The 17,115-nt window shown below is 32.1% G+C and overlaps 2 protein-coding genes across 5 annotated transcripts in view; both read left to right on the top strand.

The window, feature by feature from the left end:
* LOC142348160 (uncharacterized) overlaps positions 1 to 17,115 on the top strand; it is a 586,343-nt gene that overhangs the window by 245,334 nt on the left and 323,894 nt on the right. The window lies entirely within an intron of this gene.
* The window catches only part of LOC142348159 (uncharacterized), a 118,488-nt gene that overhangs the window by 54,155 nt on the left and 47,218 nt on the right, over positions 1 to 17,115 (top strand). The window contains exons 1-2 of one of the 4 annotated variants that reach the window (XM_075399388.1): positions 1,990 to 3,077; positions 4,743 to 5,041. The exons of 2 other annotated variants lie outside the window; for them this stretch is intronic. In XM_075399388.1, coding sequence (XP_075255503.1) covers positions 5,024 to 5,041 — 18 coding nt within the window. In that variant the 5' untranslated portion in view covers positions 1,990 to 3,077; positions 4,743 to 5,023. Of the gene's footprint in view, positions 1 to 1,989; positions 3,078 to 3,948; positions 5,042 to 17,115 lie in introns of those variants that run through there. One more of the 4 variants, XM_075399387.1, reaches the window with a different exon arrangement.

Genomic DNA, 17,115 nt, shown 5'->3' with positions numbered 1-17,115 from the left:
TTTTTTTTCTATTTTTTTGATCGGTGTTTTATTTAAATGGTTTTTCCAATCCATTCATATTTCACTCTAGGCTTAGTTTTTTTTGTTTGAACGAAATTTCACTTTATCGCTAGTGGTTTTTGTTCACATGCAACATTTTGACAATGATATTTAGTCTTTATTTTTTTTGATCTGATTTTTTTGTAAATGGTTTTCTCAAATCACTCATAACACATTATTGGACTAGTTTTTTTTTTAGTCAATGGAAATTTTTTGAATTGTACGTCAAGACTTGTCCTGCTATGTTTTTCAGTTTCGCTTTACCCTTTGATCACGTTTTTCGTATTATACAAGTCACAATTTTCTTAATTGACTTCTGGCTTACCTCATTCGTTGTTTCAACTGAATGGATTTTAGATTCTTTCACGCATTGATATACTCAAAATTGTGAACACGGTCAAAGTCAAAAAGTCAACAGAAACACGATGAACATATAAAGCCCGGTCATTAAGTCATAGTGGATTAGGTTATCAAAGTTCATTAAAGCGATTGCTTGCTGGAATTAGTTATATGTTTAATAGCGTTCAGTTTAGAAGTTGAGTTAAGCATAATTTTAGAATCTAACAAAAATGCAGAATTTGCACACCAAATAAAAAAATTTACACATAGAAAAATTCTGTCAATTTCTATCTCTTATTATTATTCTTTTGCTGCTTCAATTCCAATGTTCGTCAAGCGGGTCAACGGCGGCTATTTTCTGTCAGTTTGCCGGCTATGTTTAGTATTATTATTGGGCTTTTTATCCTGATTTTAGAATTTGTTCAAATGATGCTGCAAAATATAGTGAATGCGCTCACGGGCAGAGGCAAAAGAATCAGGAGAGACCGATAAAACCGTTTATTAAGTCATAGTACATTGGGTTATCAAGTTCATTATTATTAAGCAAAACGCTAAATTAAAACATTTTTGGTATTTAGAAAAGAGCATTTCAGTTTATATCTTACAATCCTGATTGGCCTTGGGGAGTCATGGGTTTTTATTTTGCGTCAATCTGCTGGCTAGGTTTTCATATCATTCGTCCATTTCATTTGCTTAATTTGGCGTGGATTGTTTTTTGCCTTCATATTGCAAATCAAATTCAATTATATTTTATTAGTTCTTCAGATATAAGATTTTACATTATAAGGAAAAAATATATAATTTTGGAAGTAATGTACTTTAATTTTGAAAAAAAAGCATGTAAGTACCTGAAGAGCTTGAAATTCAAGCTTGAGCTCGAATTAAACGTGATTCTGCTATCTAACCGGAAAGGCAGAATCTGAATACCAAATAAAAAATATTGACACTTAGAAAATTTTTTTTAATTTCTTTTTCTTATTTTTTCTTTTGCTGTTTCAATTCGAATGTGCGTCCAGCGGGTTAACGGCGGCTAATTTCCGGAAATTTGCCGGCTATGTTTAGAGCTTAATTTTTTCTCAGTTTCCTCTTGTCATTCAAAACACTTTGTCGTTAAATTGTAATCCATTCGATTTGACGTTTTAAATTGAGTTAATTGCCTTTTATTTTGGAGGATGGGTTTCTTTTTTCATTTTTTTCTCGGAGTCTACTTTTTGTGCTTTTGTCCAGCAGTGATTGTGTGTTTGTTTCTACGTATCTATATGAGCTCTTCTTTGTCTGGGGTGAGGGGGGTAGGCTGAGATGGTGCTGGGGGAGAACATATTCATACTAAAAAAAAACATTCGTTGTTTATAAATGCACGTGTGCACGGGGCTGTGTTTGTAGGCGAGGAGAGGAAAGGATTCTAAATATCTATCTCATCTTTTCGAACTGAGTAAAAGCTGTTCCGAACTTTAATGAAGAAAAAAAAACACAACCTGGTTAAAATTATCCCCATTTTTTTGTTGGAAAAATTTGAGCATCCAAATTAGGTCGATTGGTGTTTGTTTGTAAGAATTTTTGGTTCACAATGATTACTCTCTGAAAACGTCTGCTGAAAAGCTAAATTAATGCATTTAAAGAAATCGCTGGAAGATAGAAGAGACATCTTTAAAAGCCAAATTAACGCTGTCAAATTTTTCAATTGAGTTTGACGTAGTTTTTGAGGACCATAAAACTAATTGAAAAAATAAACTACCACATTGTTGAGATTTGCAAAAACAAACTTCAATCACTCAACTTCGATTAGTTCAATAAATGCTTTATTTTGCAACTTTCAATATTGTCAATCAATTAGTTGCAAAAATACATCCTCATTTTTTTTATTTGTGCAGGTCTTGACTTGTTCTTTTTTCATACACAAAAATTGTTAGGCATTCATATACGAAATTTCGAGCTTCTATTTTGATCAATTCTCCCAGTTTCAAAATTAATAATTAATTTATAACAAAGAGAATGGTTGTAATTCTATCATAGCAACTGCCTTTAATCGAAAAAAAGTTGCCTTCTTTTGTTCCATCAGCTCAATTTATGACCTTTACCGTTCGCCTCCTAGCACAAAAAATACACCGTCTATTGTCTTATCTACTTTCTACTTGCTCTTTCTGTTTTCTTTTCTTTCTTTTCCTCCCTCAATTTTGTTGTTTTTCTGTTCGAAATAGGAGCTTTATATTGATTATTACACAATCCTTCGGGCTAATTAACTTTTTGTAGCAACCCATATTTCAACCTTTATTTGATTATTCTCATTTTGAATAAACATTTGAATAAAAATTTTGCTGTGAGGCGTTTTTTCTGATAAAATTAGAGGGTCAAGTTGGATGTAAAAATATTGCATTAATAGGGTTATTATGCAACTTCAATCTTTTTCCTTTCATTTCAAAACTATCTAAATATAGATATTTACTTGTGCGGTTATTTCAAGCTTCGCATTTTATTTCAGTTTTTATAAACTGTTTAATTGTAGCCTTAATTGACTTTTTCAGAACTATAGTTCTTGAATACCAGCAAGTTAACCTGAGATAACCTGACGCACATTGAATGCGTGCGTGAATGTTTACTGTCTTCGGTAATTCTTGCTATAAGTTCCTTTATTTATTTTTTTGGAAGCTATAATTTGTAATCAAATAGATAGCTCATAAATATTTTAATTACCTCCGCAGGTAATCTCTGTAATCTCGCACCCTTGGGAACCAAAAACCCTACACGTATTATTCATTTTACCTGTTCAAGAAGATTTTAACCTCTGTTTCAATTCTTTGCAATTCTCTACCCATAAAATTAGTGTCTCCTTCAACTTCTACTCATTAATTTTTCAATAGTGATTTTTGCACCCCTTTCAATTCCCCCCCCCCCCCCCCTACCCACCCACTCAAGCTAAATAATTCATCTTTGAACATGGCAATGCTAGTTATTATCAATTTTTAATGTATTTTTTTAGCCCAAATTTTTACAACGAAAGCAGCCTAGGGCACATTTCGTAAATAGCTCAAAAACCCATAAATTTTTTGGGTTCATTTCACGCGCTCTTGACTTAGGGTTATGAAATAAGTGAACAAAAAAGGGGCGCATAATTCCCCCACTTTTCCATACTTTTAATCCCCTTGTATAACAAGCGTAAAATGCTTGTACTATCTAACAAAAATTGCAAAGATTTCCGAATACCAATCTGGTCTATCATTAAATCGAAATGTCACGTGGCCGAATTGAAAGCTAACGATGTCTTATCATGAAGCGTTCACTTATGACACAGAAAAACTCTTGTGACAAGAAACTTTTATGAAAATGAGACAATCGGTTAAAACATTTTGAGCGCCAGATAATTTTGTTCAGATAATACCAAAGTAATTTTTTTCGAAAACACAAACTGAACTTTTCAACTCCAATTGCAAAACTCATAAAATATAGCACAACTGTTGTTGTTATTCATAGTTATAACTAAAACTCGCATTAAATAAAAGATAATATTAATTGCAACAAGTAGATAGCTCGTAATGATGCCTTATGCATTAAGTAATTGAAATAAGATTCTAAGTAAAAAGTTCTTGAAATGAAAAACGCAGTTATCCGGGTCTAGCTTTGAACGAAAAGTAATTCATGGCATTCACCACATTTCTTGCGCTTTCAGCTGTTTTTAGCGTTTGCAGCTCGACCCGGTTAAAGTTTTTCGCCCTGATTAACAATCGGCTTGATGATAGGTGAGTCGACTAAGTGGCACCTTTACAGGGTTTTAGAGGGTATGGCATTGATTTTATGCTCTCTTTCTTTGATTTCACAATAGTGATTCTCTTTTCCTTTCTCCCCGTTTCCCTCTTTTTCAAAATCCGCTCTATTTTTTACATGTCAGCCTATTGATTAATTTTTTCCTACCTGGTTTCCTTGGTTGCCTTTGCGGGGGAAAATCCCAGACGAGCAATTAAAGTCAAAAATCCAAAAAATTAAAACCAGAAAATTGATATAGCCCCTGGAGAATTTGTGACCGACTTCAAAAGGAAAAAGAAAAAACTTGTACCCAATTCAATTTTTTGAGATCTGATTAAAACAATCTTATAATTTTTACAAAGGAAAATAAGAAAACTGGGGTTGTATTTCTTCAGTGTGTGAACAAAATTGGAAAACGGGGTGGGGTATATGTTCCAAGTACCCACAGGAACCATGCACGAAAAATATTGTAAGAAATATCAATATTTTGAAGCTGAACTTCAATTTATTTACACAACCAATTGGTTTTTAATTGGTGAAAATTTAATTGATCACGCCCACAACGGCGAGTTTCGATTAAATTCCATTAGCTTGAATTCACAGTAATGATTTGCTGCTAAAAATAGGTTTTAAGTATCAATTGTAACTTACAAAAATTCAGTTCATTTGATGCCACGTTGCAAGTTTCCTTAACTTACTTTTTTATTACTTGCTATTAATAATGCTTTTATTACTTTTTTTCAATAAAACGAGCAACTTATCATTAGCGTTGTCTGCTCCTGTAATCAATTCACCCCGTTGAAAAGTGACTTTTTGTTTTGTTGCGCTATCTTGGGAATATCTGCTTGCTTTCTTGAATTGAGACCCAGCCCTTATTTTTTTATTTTGCTATTTCTATCTGTCAGGAATGAATACAGCTCGCCTGGTAAGTCTGCTATTAATTTTTAAATAAATATATAAATTTAACTCAATTGAGCTTTGATTGCCCCTGTCAACTCCTGATGGTTATCTTGCAAGATCCTAGCAGAAAAATGGCTATCTTGCAAGATTTGCAAGAAAAAGAGTCCCATCATTATACAAGTTCGAAACAGTGCCAAAATTCCATTGGAAAAGGGGAATAAATTCTTGAGACACTATTTTCATTTGTTCATTTGTATACATTGCTAATTTTCATAAATCAAGAAACCCAATTAACAAACCCATTATGGTGATCTCAGCACGTGACAGGAATAAACTCTGGAAGAACAACCGCTCAAAACTATTATACTTTATTTTACTTGGTAATCTATTCAGTATACGATAGACGATGCTCATTTGAGCGACAACTGACCCCTTTTTCTGTTCATTGACTTTCCAAGAAAGTACAAGAACACTTTCAATATATGCTTATCATTTTTAGCAACAGATTTTGAAATCAAGCAAAATCTTTATTCCCATGCCGAGGCAGCAGTTCCTCAATTATGTATGTCAGATCCAATCGTAAGGTTGATAGCGCTTTCCAGACTAGCTCATGATACTGATCAACAAATTTTTTCAAATAATCCACAAACAAAGAAAAAAATAGAGGTGCATTGAAAAAAAAACAAAAGCCAGTAAAGAGCCCGAAAAGAACGAAACAAAACAATACAAGGTTTTGTCGAAAAATGTCAAATATCTCGATTTGTGCTTGTATTGAGACCAAAATTATAATTATTAATTAAAAATGAAAAAAGTAGTTCAACCGAGAAAGACAAGAGGGACTGAAATTTTGCGAAAGCAGGTTTAAATTGAAAATACTACCAATATTTTTGCAATTTGACGAGTAAAGCTTCACAAAAACAATAAAAAATATTCAGAAATATTAAAAATTAAGAACAATAGAGCTCGGTAAACAATGATAGGAGCGCCTCCCATGTTGAGAAAATGCGACGAAATCAACGCAAGAAGCGTCGTCGTACTTTGTCAATTTTTGTCGATCTCGTTAGTTTTTTTATGTGGGAACTGTCGATATAGTCGTTTTGTCGATATTATTGGCATATGATGTAAGAAAAGTCTATTAGCGTAGTTTTGTCGGTATTGTCGGAAGTTGATGTAAAAAGTGTCAATTATCGTCAACTATCTTGAGTCTCAATTGGATTTAAATACAAAAAAAGTACAGGAAAACTAAGTGGCAGGTTCTGCAGTGGACGAGAAGGTGGCTAGTAATCTTGGGGTTGTAGGTTCGAATCCTGACAAAGCAGGTCTTTTTTCTAAGATTTTTAGAACGCAAAAACGGGCGATTCTTACGTTTAAATACCGAAGAAATCCAATGAAAACGACAAAAGAAGTAAGGGCTTTGATCAATTTTGGCGAAGTAAAACCAACGAAAACCTACAATTTGATGTGTCTTAATTCGACGAAATTCTCAACACGGGCTGAAATGTTCTCATTCACTTTATTTCGCAACAAAAATCACGGGCTAGCACAGTCAACTTTTTAATCATTGTGTAACCCCCAACTTGTTTTTTTTACAGGAAAAGTGTTTAGATTAGTTGTCAAAATTGATTTTAAAAATGTCTAAGTTTTCGATCCAAAACATTTTTCGCGTAATTTGTTTCCCTTAAATTTCTCTACCTATAGTGCACTGTGAATACCTGGTTTCAAAATCAATATGATGTCTTTCCAATAGCATTAACAAACTTTGCTAAGCTATCATCCTGAATATAATTTTTGTTTTTGTTACTTTTGATGAAAACCAGCTCTAACTCCAAAAATTGATTTTTCCATCCGTTACAAAGTAACTAATAGCCTCTTATAAATCTCAATATCGCCTTTTCCAAAAATTTTAAATTTCAGTAAACGAGACAACGTTAGATATTTTGAGAGAAATCGACCCTCAAATTCATTACTTTCGAATATACTTTACTTTGTGCTCTAAGATATGTCTATTTTGGCTGCTATAGTTTTTGATGGCTACCTTGCTGTTTTTCATACCTCACACTTACGTCACTTGGCGTCAATCTTTAAAGCTGTGCTACGATCATCTATGGGAATCGCGAAAAAGAATAGCCGTTCCTTTAATGAAACTTACTGTGTCATCTGTCCGTGAATTGTTAGTATGAACAACTAGTAACAGCTTTCCCCTTACTGCTATTATCAAAAGAAATCTAAAAATCACACGCTTGAGTCACCCACAGTTATTTCAATTCTCATCAATTGTTCCATTCAGTTCAACTTATATGAGCTGACATCAGCAAACATCAGAACAGTGATTTTTCGACAAAAAAGACAGCGTCAATTTTTTACTGATGAAATTTCATTCTCCACTGGCAAAATTGTTTTGACATTTGTTTTTGAGTTTTTAAAATTGATTGATTTTCATAGAGTTCAATTCTATGTGGAACTCTTCAGTTTTTAAACAGCCATTTCTAAGCTCTTAAAGTTATCAAGTGTCGGTAGGTCTGAAACTTTAACACACTACTGTTCTTACGTAAAGATATCAGCTTGAAATAGTGTCCGAACGCTTTTGCTTAACCCTCTGTTTTAGTTATTTATCTTGATTTCAGTTTTGAAAGTCCAAAAAAATTCTGGCTGCAGATGCTGTAACTGACGATTTTCTCAAGTCACAAAATGCTTCAAATTTAATGCCTACAAACCTTTTGTTGCCTACGTATTTTTTCTAGAGTTGTTCCCAATGTTAGTCCTTCTATAACGTTTCCTTCCGATTTTTGCTAAATATAATATCGTTAAGGGTAAAACTGATAAGAACAGTCATTGGTTATGAGAATCCAGCAAGCTCCTCAGCATCGCGAAATTAAGGCAAAAATGCAAAGGCATCAAAACGGCAGATCTAGCAATGTTTTTTGACAGGTCTTAGTCAAAGATCGATCACTCATACGTTTTTGAGAACAAAAATTATAAACAACAGAAAGACCGCTATTTGTTTAGTTTATAAGTTTGCAGCAATTATATTTGTCCGATTGTCTTTTCTATGCAATTTTACTCTTGACCCATTTGACTTCTCGTCCCAAAGAACGGAATAAACAGGTAGCGCTTGGAGAACAATAATTTCTTTTAGAGCCTTAGCCTTACTATAGTCCAATATTGCGATTAACCAAAACTGCTTTGATGAGAAAATTCTATGGTGCGAAGGGCGGCTATTAAGTTTTCACCTGAGGTCAGCTGGCTACTACTGAAACCAACCACTCGCCGGTCGTTTGAGAGCAATTCTCCAGGCGTGAGTCGGTTAAAACAGAGTTTTGATAGCATAACGTTTTTTGCCTATTAGAAACTGTTGAAGTAGTTTTGTCTAGAGGTAAGGAGATTTCGTGCTAAATCAAAATAAGTCAGCGAAAAATCATCTCCTAAAAATTCAAAAAACTTCAAAAAGGTCGAGCTTGCGGAGCATCTCAATTTTCCAGCAATAATAAAATAGAATTGACCTGTTAATTCAGAGATATGCCTGAAATGGAATAAACCATTATTTAGTTTTGAGCAAAAATGTTTGGCAAAGAAAGAAAATTTTTGCTCTGAGAATAATTACAAGATGGCAATAAAATACGAGAAACTATTTTTGTTTCCTAAAGTAAGCCTATTTGTATCGCTATGGGGTAGATGGTCACCAGAATTGACTTTACTGTACAAAGTTAATTCAGATTTGACTGAAAGTATTTGAAACGTTTCTTACAAAACAGTAAAACATAATGAGCATGAAAAATTTAACTTAACATGAGTTTCTTAAAATAACACTAAAGCCCATTAAAAACCAAGAGGCTCGGTAATGTGCGTCTGCACATAATGTTCCGATCCCGCTCATCCAAATTTTTGATTTAATTGTCTTCCGACAGAGGAAGAGATAGAAAACTGTCAAAAATTACATTTATCTCAAAAATTAATGGTGTATGAGTAAAAATCTTGCTTTAATGTCAAACCATCTAACGAATCGGATAAAGCCGTTTCAAAGGGCCCATGAGATATGCCAAAGACAAGACTTCGAGACAAGATGAACAAAATCAAATAACAAACCAAACATGAGTTACAACCAAAACTCAATGTAAATTTTTTTAAAACATTGAGCAAAATAAAACTAGCATCACATCAAAACTATATTAAACAAATTAAGTAATAATTCATTAAAGCAGATATGGGACTTGAATTTAATAAGAGTGTTTAAAAAGTAAAGAAAAAATAATAAAAGGAAAAAAACAATGAAAAACTTATCGAAAATCAGTGTCCTATCCAATAAAATTCTAAGCTAATGAATAATTTAAAATTACATATACGTACAACAGCTGCCAATTGGACTTATTTTTTGTTTGCTAATGTGAAACCGCTTTAATGTCAAACCATCTAACGAATCGGATAAAGCCGTTTCAAAGGGCCCATGAGATATGCCAAAGACAAGACTTCGAGACAAGATGAACAAAATCAAATAACAAACCAAACATGAGTTACAACCAAAACTCAATGTAAATTTTTTAAAACATTGAGCAAAATAAAACTAGCATCACATCAAAACTATATTAAACAAATTAAGTAATAATTCATTAAAGCAGATATGGGACTTGTCTTTAATAAGAGTGTTTAACAAGTAAAGAAAAAATAATAAAAGGAAAAAAACAATGAAAAACTTATCGAAAATCAGTGTCCTATCCAATAAAATTCTAAGCTAATGAATAATTTAAAATTACATATACGTACAACAGCTGCCAATTGGACTTGTTTTTTGTTTGCTAATGTGGTAAAACACCAAAATTAAACGCTATTATCTGCAAATTTTCACAAAAACTTTCATGAAAGCTCTCGTAGTATCAAAACCAGAAAATTATTATTATTAGTATAAAACTACTATTTATAAACATGTCAGCTCACAAATTAAATGCAGGGTGCCATTGAAGTACCATAGCTACTAATCAGAGATAAGAAAATAAGAAAAAAAACAACTGAAAAGCTCTCGTAGAACCAAAGCCAGAAATCTAATATTTTAAGTATAAGACCACTATTTAAAAAATTTCAGTTCACACAAAAAATGCATGGTGCCGTTGATGATCCCGAGCTACTAATTAACAGAAATAAGAAATACGAATAAAACAGCCGGAAAAAAAACAATGATACTTTTGAAACAAACGTACAAAGTCATAAAAACTATTAGCTATAGACTTAAACCCTTAAATAAATTCTCTTGTACCACCTGTGGAATCAGTTGACATCTAAAATTCGAGAATATATCAAAGACCCAAAGACTACATAAAGGGAAAAATGTAGGCAAAAGCAAATTATCACCTAAGTTCTAAGAGAAAACTGCGTCGAAGGCGTTAAAACCAAAACCTAATCAATAAAAACGCTAGATGCGTTGTTCAATTGCGACTTCTTTCAACTCCAATGTGGTGCTATTTTTTAGTGATCAACGTGGAAATATGACAAAAGAAAGAAAGACAAACTGATAAAAAAAATAAGCGGCCAAATGTACAAAAAATGAAAAAGAAAATCTCTTTGTCTTTAATGAAAACATTGAACTTAGGGAATTCGAAAAATTATTCTACTAGAAAAAAAGACTTTTTCTTTGCTGATAATAAGCTATTTTGCTTGACAGAAATAAGAAAAAAATTTGGCAAAAAATCAAAAATTTCAAAACATCATTAAAGAATCATTAAAAATCATTAAAACAATCAGCCTTCAACAAGAAAACAAAATGGTTTCTTTTTTTCCATGTGCCAATTTGACATGTCATAGGCGAGACTTAGTTATACGGCTACAAAAAAATGAATATAAAACAAATTTAAAAAAAATCACGCAAAAAAAGTGTTGAAGTCATAAAAAGTTTGAGCCTTTGAGTTTTTGAGTGAATTTTACAAGTTTTCCATGCGCCTTCTTTGCACGTAAGAAAGATTTGTTGGTAAATGATCAAAAATATGGAACAATTTCATGATAATAGCATTCCGGTACGTAACTTGAAAGAACTAAAGAATGTGAAAAAAGTTTTTAAAAAAAAATAAAAAACAACGCTTTATTCAATTCGGTCCTGCGATAAGACGAAAACTAGTCCTGAAATTGCTGTTGTCCTTTTGAAGCATCTAAATGTCCCAGATTTTAAGACAATATATAATTTTACTTTAAAGAAACAATATATCAAAACTAATTGACGAGTTTTTAATTAATATTGAGTTAATTTGGAAAAAACTGGCGATGTTCTTAATTTCTGAACACTCTCCTATAGCAAGCAATGGAAATATTAGCCCCTTTGGAGCTGGAGAAAACTTTTTTAGTTGTTTACTTCGTGCTAAGTTTACAAAAAAGTTGGAATAGAAGTTCATTTTAGATGGAAAAATGTCTAATCTTTGAAAACTTTAGCTGAAAGTTTAAGAAAGAGTTTAGATCAAATGGTTCAGAGATTTTGTTCTGTGTTGAACACTGAAAGCCTTTTTTCTTTGCTGAACTATTTTAAAAAACTTTTAACAAAATTGACAAATTGAACAACAATACGAAAAATGTGAACAAAAACAACTGCAATTCGTGAAGTTCACAAAACTTGAACCCTTGATGACTCCATAAACAAAACGAAATTCAAAAACAAATTTTGTAAATTCTATATTCTACGCTGGAGGAGCTTTTTAATGATAACACTCACATTTATCTCCGATGAATATATCGACTGGTGAAAATTGATTCAACAGAAACCAATTTGAGTATATAATTCCTCTCCCAACAAGGTAAGTCGGAAGAATAAACGCATTCAAAATTTCACCGCATTCACCGCTTATCTTACAAAATTTTCCGCATTCACCGCTTATCTTACATACTTTTGAGTTGAGTGCCGGTGAAACTTTGAACCGGGTCGCACTCTTTCATGGGGTCGAAAGTCGCATTTGTGAAACAATTAAAATCGTATGGAAACGACAGAGCGAGCAACTTCCTGCAATTTTTTAGAAGAAAAAGGGTTTTCTCCAAATTTAGCAACTCTGTACAGAAATGAAGGCTATCTTTCGTTTTTTAGAACAAAGTATCTGTCGTTCAAAAAGCTGGTTTTTGAAACTAAAACATTTATTTGCAAAATGGAAAAGATGAAATTTTTCTTCAAACATTTTTGCTCAATTTTTTAACTTTAGCGCAAATATATTGGTTGATTTAAGCAAATAAACGGGGAAATTGTCATTTCTCGTTCTGTTTCCCACCAAATACCGGATTGGTTTGATTGAAAAACATCCATAATGTTAGCAAACAAGTTTGCAAAAGCAGATTTGGATTTCGCGGAATTTGCAATTTTTTTATCAATTATTTTAACAATTTAAACTTTGAAGTTGAAAGAACGCATTACTAGCAATATTAATTTTTTTATCACACTGTGAACCAATTAGTAAAATTGTTGACCAGGAGTAAATAAAAGTTTGTTTAGATCCCAATAAATTCGGTGAGGAAGTACATGATCAACTGATTTTTCAGATAGTTTGGGTCGATCGATATTTTTGACGTAAGAAGACATGACTAGTTTGATTTTAGGGACCGCTCATCGAGCGTATATTGTTTACAAAAAACAAATTTTTTTGGATTTTGTTTTGTTTTTCCGTGGTATTGTCCAGGTTCAAAACTTTTATTAACATTCGGTAACTTACCGTAAACTTGTCAACTTTTAGCAAACAACTCTCCCAAGTTTAGTGATCATTGGTCAAGTATGAGAATATCACCAATAAATTGTTACTAAAAACCAAAAAACACTAAATTGGAATTGATTCTGATTTAATTTTAGTCTTTTTGAAGCATCTACTTGTCCCAAATTTTAAAAAAAAATAATTAATTTTACAAAAAAAGTCAAAATATCAAAACTAAGTTTACGATTATTATTTAGTTAAATAGTTTCGAAAAAACCCGCAATATAATTAATTTTCGAAAACTCTCCGAGAGCAAGCGAAAAAAAGCCGTTCAGAAACGACAGGAAATTGTGACAGTTGATAATTTAAATTAATTAGTAAAGTTGTAGATCTTTAAATTACGCCCGGAAAATTAAAAAACCATTATAGCTTTAAATTATGATCAGGAGTTTTTGCCAGTAAGGTTGCTGCTAAACGGGATTCAATGAATGATACAAATGCTGCTTGTTATTATATCAAAATGTAATATGGTTCCAGATCTGGCCCCCGAGAAGTTTCCCTCCTGAATAAAAGGGCGGTAGGAGGAGGTGACGAAACAGAATAGGTCTCATTTTTTCTTAATTCAATCTATGCTGTTCTCTCTGAGGGGCCAAAAAATTACATTTGTGAAACAATTGAACTCCTGTTAATACAACAGACTGCATAAAAGAACATTTTTCTGCATTTCTTTTTGAAGAAAAATGATTTTCTCCATTTTTAGCAGCTCTGTACAAAAATGAAAGCTATCTTTCAATTGTTTTCAGAGAAAAATATCTACCCTTCAAAATGCTGGCTTTGAAAAGTAAAACTCTTATTAGCAAAACGAAAAAGGACTAATTTTTCTTACAAACAATTATGCTCATATTTTTTTACTCAAGACTTTTGCGGAAGTTTTTTTTGATGAATTTAAGCGAATAAACGGAGAAATTCTCAATTCTCGTTGTGTTTCTCATCAAATACCGGATTGTTTCACTCCAAAAATATTTATAATGTTACCAAACATGACGGCAAAAGCAGCTTCGGAGTTTGCAGCTTTTGTATTTTTTATCAATTATTTTCAACAATTTTAACTTTGAAGTTAAAAGAACGCATTACTAGGGATATTGAATTTTTTATCACACATTGAACCAACTATTATAAACTCTGATTATATTTATATAAAAATTGATTTCCAACCCATTAAATGCGGGGAGTAAATTCATGATCAACAGATTTTTCGTTCAGATAGTTTTGGTCGATCGACATTTTTGACGTAAGAAGTCATGACTAGTTCGATTTAACCGGCCACTCATCGAGCGTATAGTGTTTAACAAAATGGAAATTTTTTTGAATTTTGCTTTGTTTTTTCGTGGTATTATCCAGGTTCAAAGTTTTTGTTAACATTCGGTAACTTACCGTTAACTTTTCAACTTTTAGCAAACTTCTTTCCCAAGTCTAGTCATCGTTGGCCAAGTATTTGCATATCACCTATAAATTGTTGTTAAAAACCGAAAGACACAAAATTGGAATTGATACTAGGTTAATTGTAGTCTTTTTGAAGCATCTTATGTCCCAAATTTTGAACAAATAAATAATTTTAAACAAAAAAGTCAAAGTATCAAAACTAATTGACAAGTTTATGATTATTAATTAGTTAAATTAGAAAAAATCGGCATATTAATTTTCGAACACTCTCCTAGAGCAAGCAAAGGAAAAATTAGCCGTTCAGAAACGACAGGAAATGGTGACAGTTGATAATTTAAATTAATTAGTAAAGATGTGCATCTTTAAAGTACGCCCGGAAAATTTAAAAAACATTATAATTTTAAATGGTGATCAGGAGCTTTTGCCAGTAAAGTTGCTGCTAATCGGGGATTCAATAAATGATTCAATTGCTGCTTGTTATTGCATCAAAATGTAATATGGTTCCAGATCTGGCCCCCGAGAAGTTTCCCTCCTGAATAAAAGGGAGGTAGGAGGAGGTGAGGGAACAGAGCAGGTCTCATTTTTTGTTAATTAAATCTATGGTGCTCTCCCTGAGGGGCCAAAAATTTACATTTGTGAAGCAATTGAACTCTGCAACAGAAAACAACAGACTGCATAAAAGAACATTTTTCTTCAATTCTTTTTGAAGAAAAATGGTTTTCTCCATTTTTAGCAGCTTTGTACAAAAATGAAAGCTATTTTTCAATTGTTTAAAAAAACTATCCTTCAAAAAGATGGCTATGGAGAGTAAAACTTTTATTTGCAAAATTAAAAAGGACAAATTTTTCTTACAAACAATAATGCTCATATTTTTAACTCAAGTTTTTTGATGGATCTAAGCGAATAAACGGAGAAATTCTCAATTCTCGTTTTGTTTCCCGCCAAATACCGGATTGGTTCAATCCAGTAATATTTATAATGTTAGCAAACATGATGGCAAAAGCAGATTCGGAGTTTGCGGCTTTTGTAATTTTTTTTATCAATTATATTCACCAATTTGAACTTTGAAGTTGAAATAACGCATTACTAGGGATATTTAATTTTTTATCACACGTTGAACCAATTATTATAAACTTTGATCATATTTATATAAAAACTGTTTTCCATCCCATTAAATGCGGGGAGGAAATTCATGACCAACTAGTTTTTCGTTCAGACAATATTTGTCGATCGACATATCTAACGTAAAAAGACATGACTAGTTTGATTTGACCGCCCATCGAACGTATGATAGTTAACAAAATCGAAATTTATTGAATTTTTTCTTTTTTCGTGGAATTATCCATGTTCAAAGTTTTTGTGAACATTCCGTAACTTACCGTTAACTTGTCAACTTTTAGCAAACATTTCTACCATTTTTAATGATCATTGGTCAACTATGTGAATGTGAATTACAACAACAAAATGTAGTTCAAAAACTTAAAGACACGAAAACAAGGTTGATACTAGTTCGATTGTCGTTTTGACAATAGAAAAATTTGACTCATTTGGGGAAGAAATTTTTTTTTAAAAAAGTCGTCACGTTCTTACGATGTGAATGAAAAGTCACATTGAAGCAGTGTCTTTGATATGGCTAGAATAGTGGAAGGATCAAAATAATGAGAATCTTCAATGGATAAATGTTTTCAATTTTCTTTTAAACTGAATACAAGATTTATTGTTTGAACAAGCTTCCCTATATGAAAATAAATTTAGAGCACGTGCAACAAAGAGACAGCGCTTTTCATATAGGGATGCCTCGGTCTATCCATATAACATTTTTTGTACTGTTTGATGAATTGTACAAAAAAATTCGTTGACATTATAATTCCGTGCTTGATTCTTGTACTTTCTGAGGTGTGACCACTAATGAAGGTTAACAAGAGGGAATTTTTTGTAGTTCTTCCTTTTTTGTTGCGCTTTTTTGTGGTCTTATCGATAAATCTATTTATTGAAAGGACAGTTGCGCTATTTTCTAGGAAAGCGTCATCAAAGAGTGTTTTTTGAGGTCAACAACTTATGCTTTTTGTATTTTGATGTGTTCCTCATATAAAATTTTATTAATTTTTAAATTTTGCTTCTTCTGTTTTGGTTTTATTTCTCGTTTTGTAAATACCTTTCACTAATGACATGTCCCAGTTGCTTTTTTAGAGAAGCTTATCTTTTCTGTTTTGTGGCGTTAAATTTCATTGTAAAATTTTTACTTTGATTCAAGTGAGAAACACATTGGATTTTTGTTTTCTCCGTGCCTTTTTTATATGTCTTGTCTCTTCTTGATAACAAATATCAGGAGGTTTTTAATTCAGTCTTAGTGACTTAGTACTGTCAACTTTTAATCAAAAATCAATCACCATTTCTCGTTTAAAACCCTCAGTGATTGTTTGAGAGCATTTGTTGTCAATTGGTTGCATTGCTGTCATTTTATCACTATATCACCAGCTGCAATTGAAAACTTTGTTTGCAGTTTTCATTTACTGAATGCTAAGATAAGGTTTTTGATCACAATTTGCGGTTACGTGTTTTAGCGTAGAGTTTCGTTTTTTTTAACGTTAACGGCACTAATTTAAAAAAAACTTTTGAGTATCGTGATGTCATCGTTTATTTCATTTTTTTTCTCGCTGGTTTACCTCAAAAGATTTTTTTAGTCCAAAAAAATATTACTTCACTCAAAGTAGCGCTATTTTTTGGATAAAATTAATATCATTATATTTCAAAAGAAGTAGTTTTTTTAGTTGTATATATTTTTCTCTTCTTTTTTTCGTTTATTTTCTACTGATGTCTTTTATCTCACTTTTTACGGCTGAGATTACCGTAATTATATTGAAGTCGGGATATCAGTTTCGTCTTTTCTTTGGAACTCAAATCGCAAAATTTGCTTTTAACACTTTTGATCAATTCGATTTTAGTGACGACCGTCGGATCTTGTGTCAAAAAGACAATTTCTCTGCTTCAGAATTTGCGTTCCATTTGAGTT

This window comes from Convolutriloba macropyga, chromosome 10 (genome assembly GCF_964194025.1).
Source record: "Convolutriloba macropyga chromosome 10, txConMacr16.3, whole genome shotgun sequence".
NCBI classification, from domain to species: domain Eukaryota; kingdom Metazoa; phylum Xenacoelomorpha; order Acoela; family Convolutidae; genus Convolutriloba; species Convolutriloba macropyga.
This window is presented reverse-complemented; position numbering and strand designations above follow the sequence as displayed.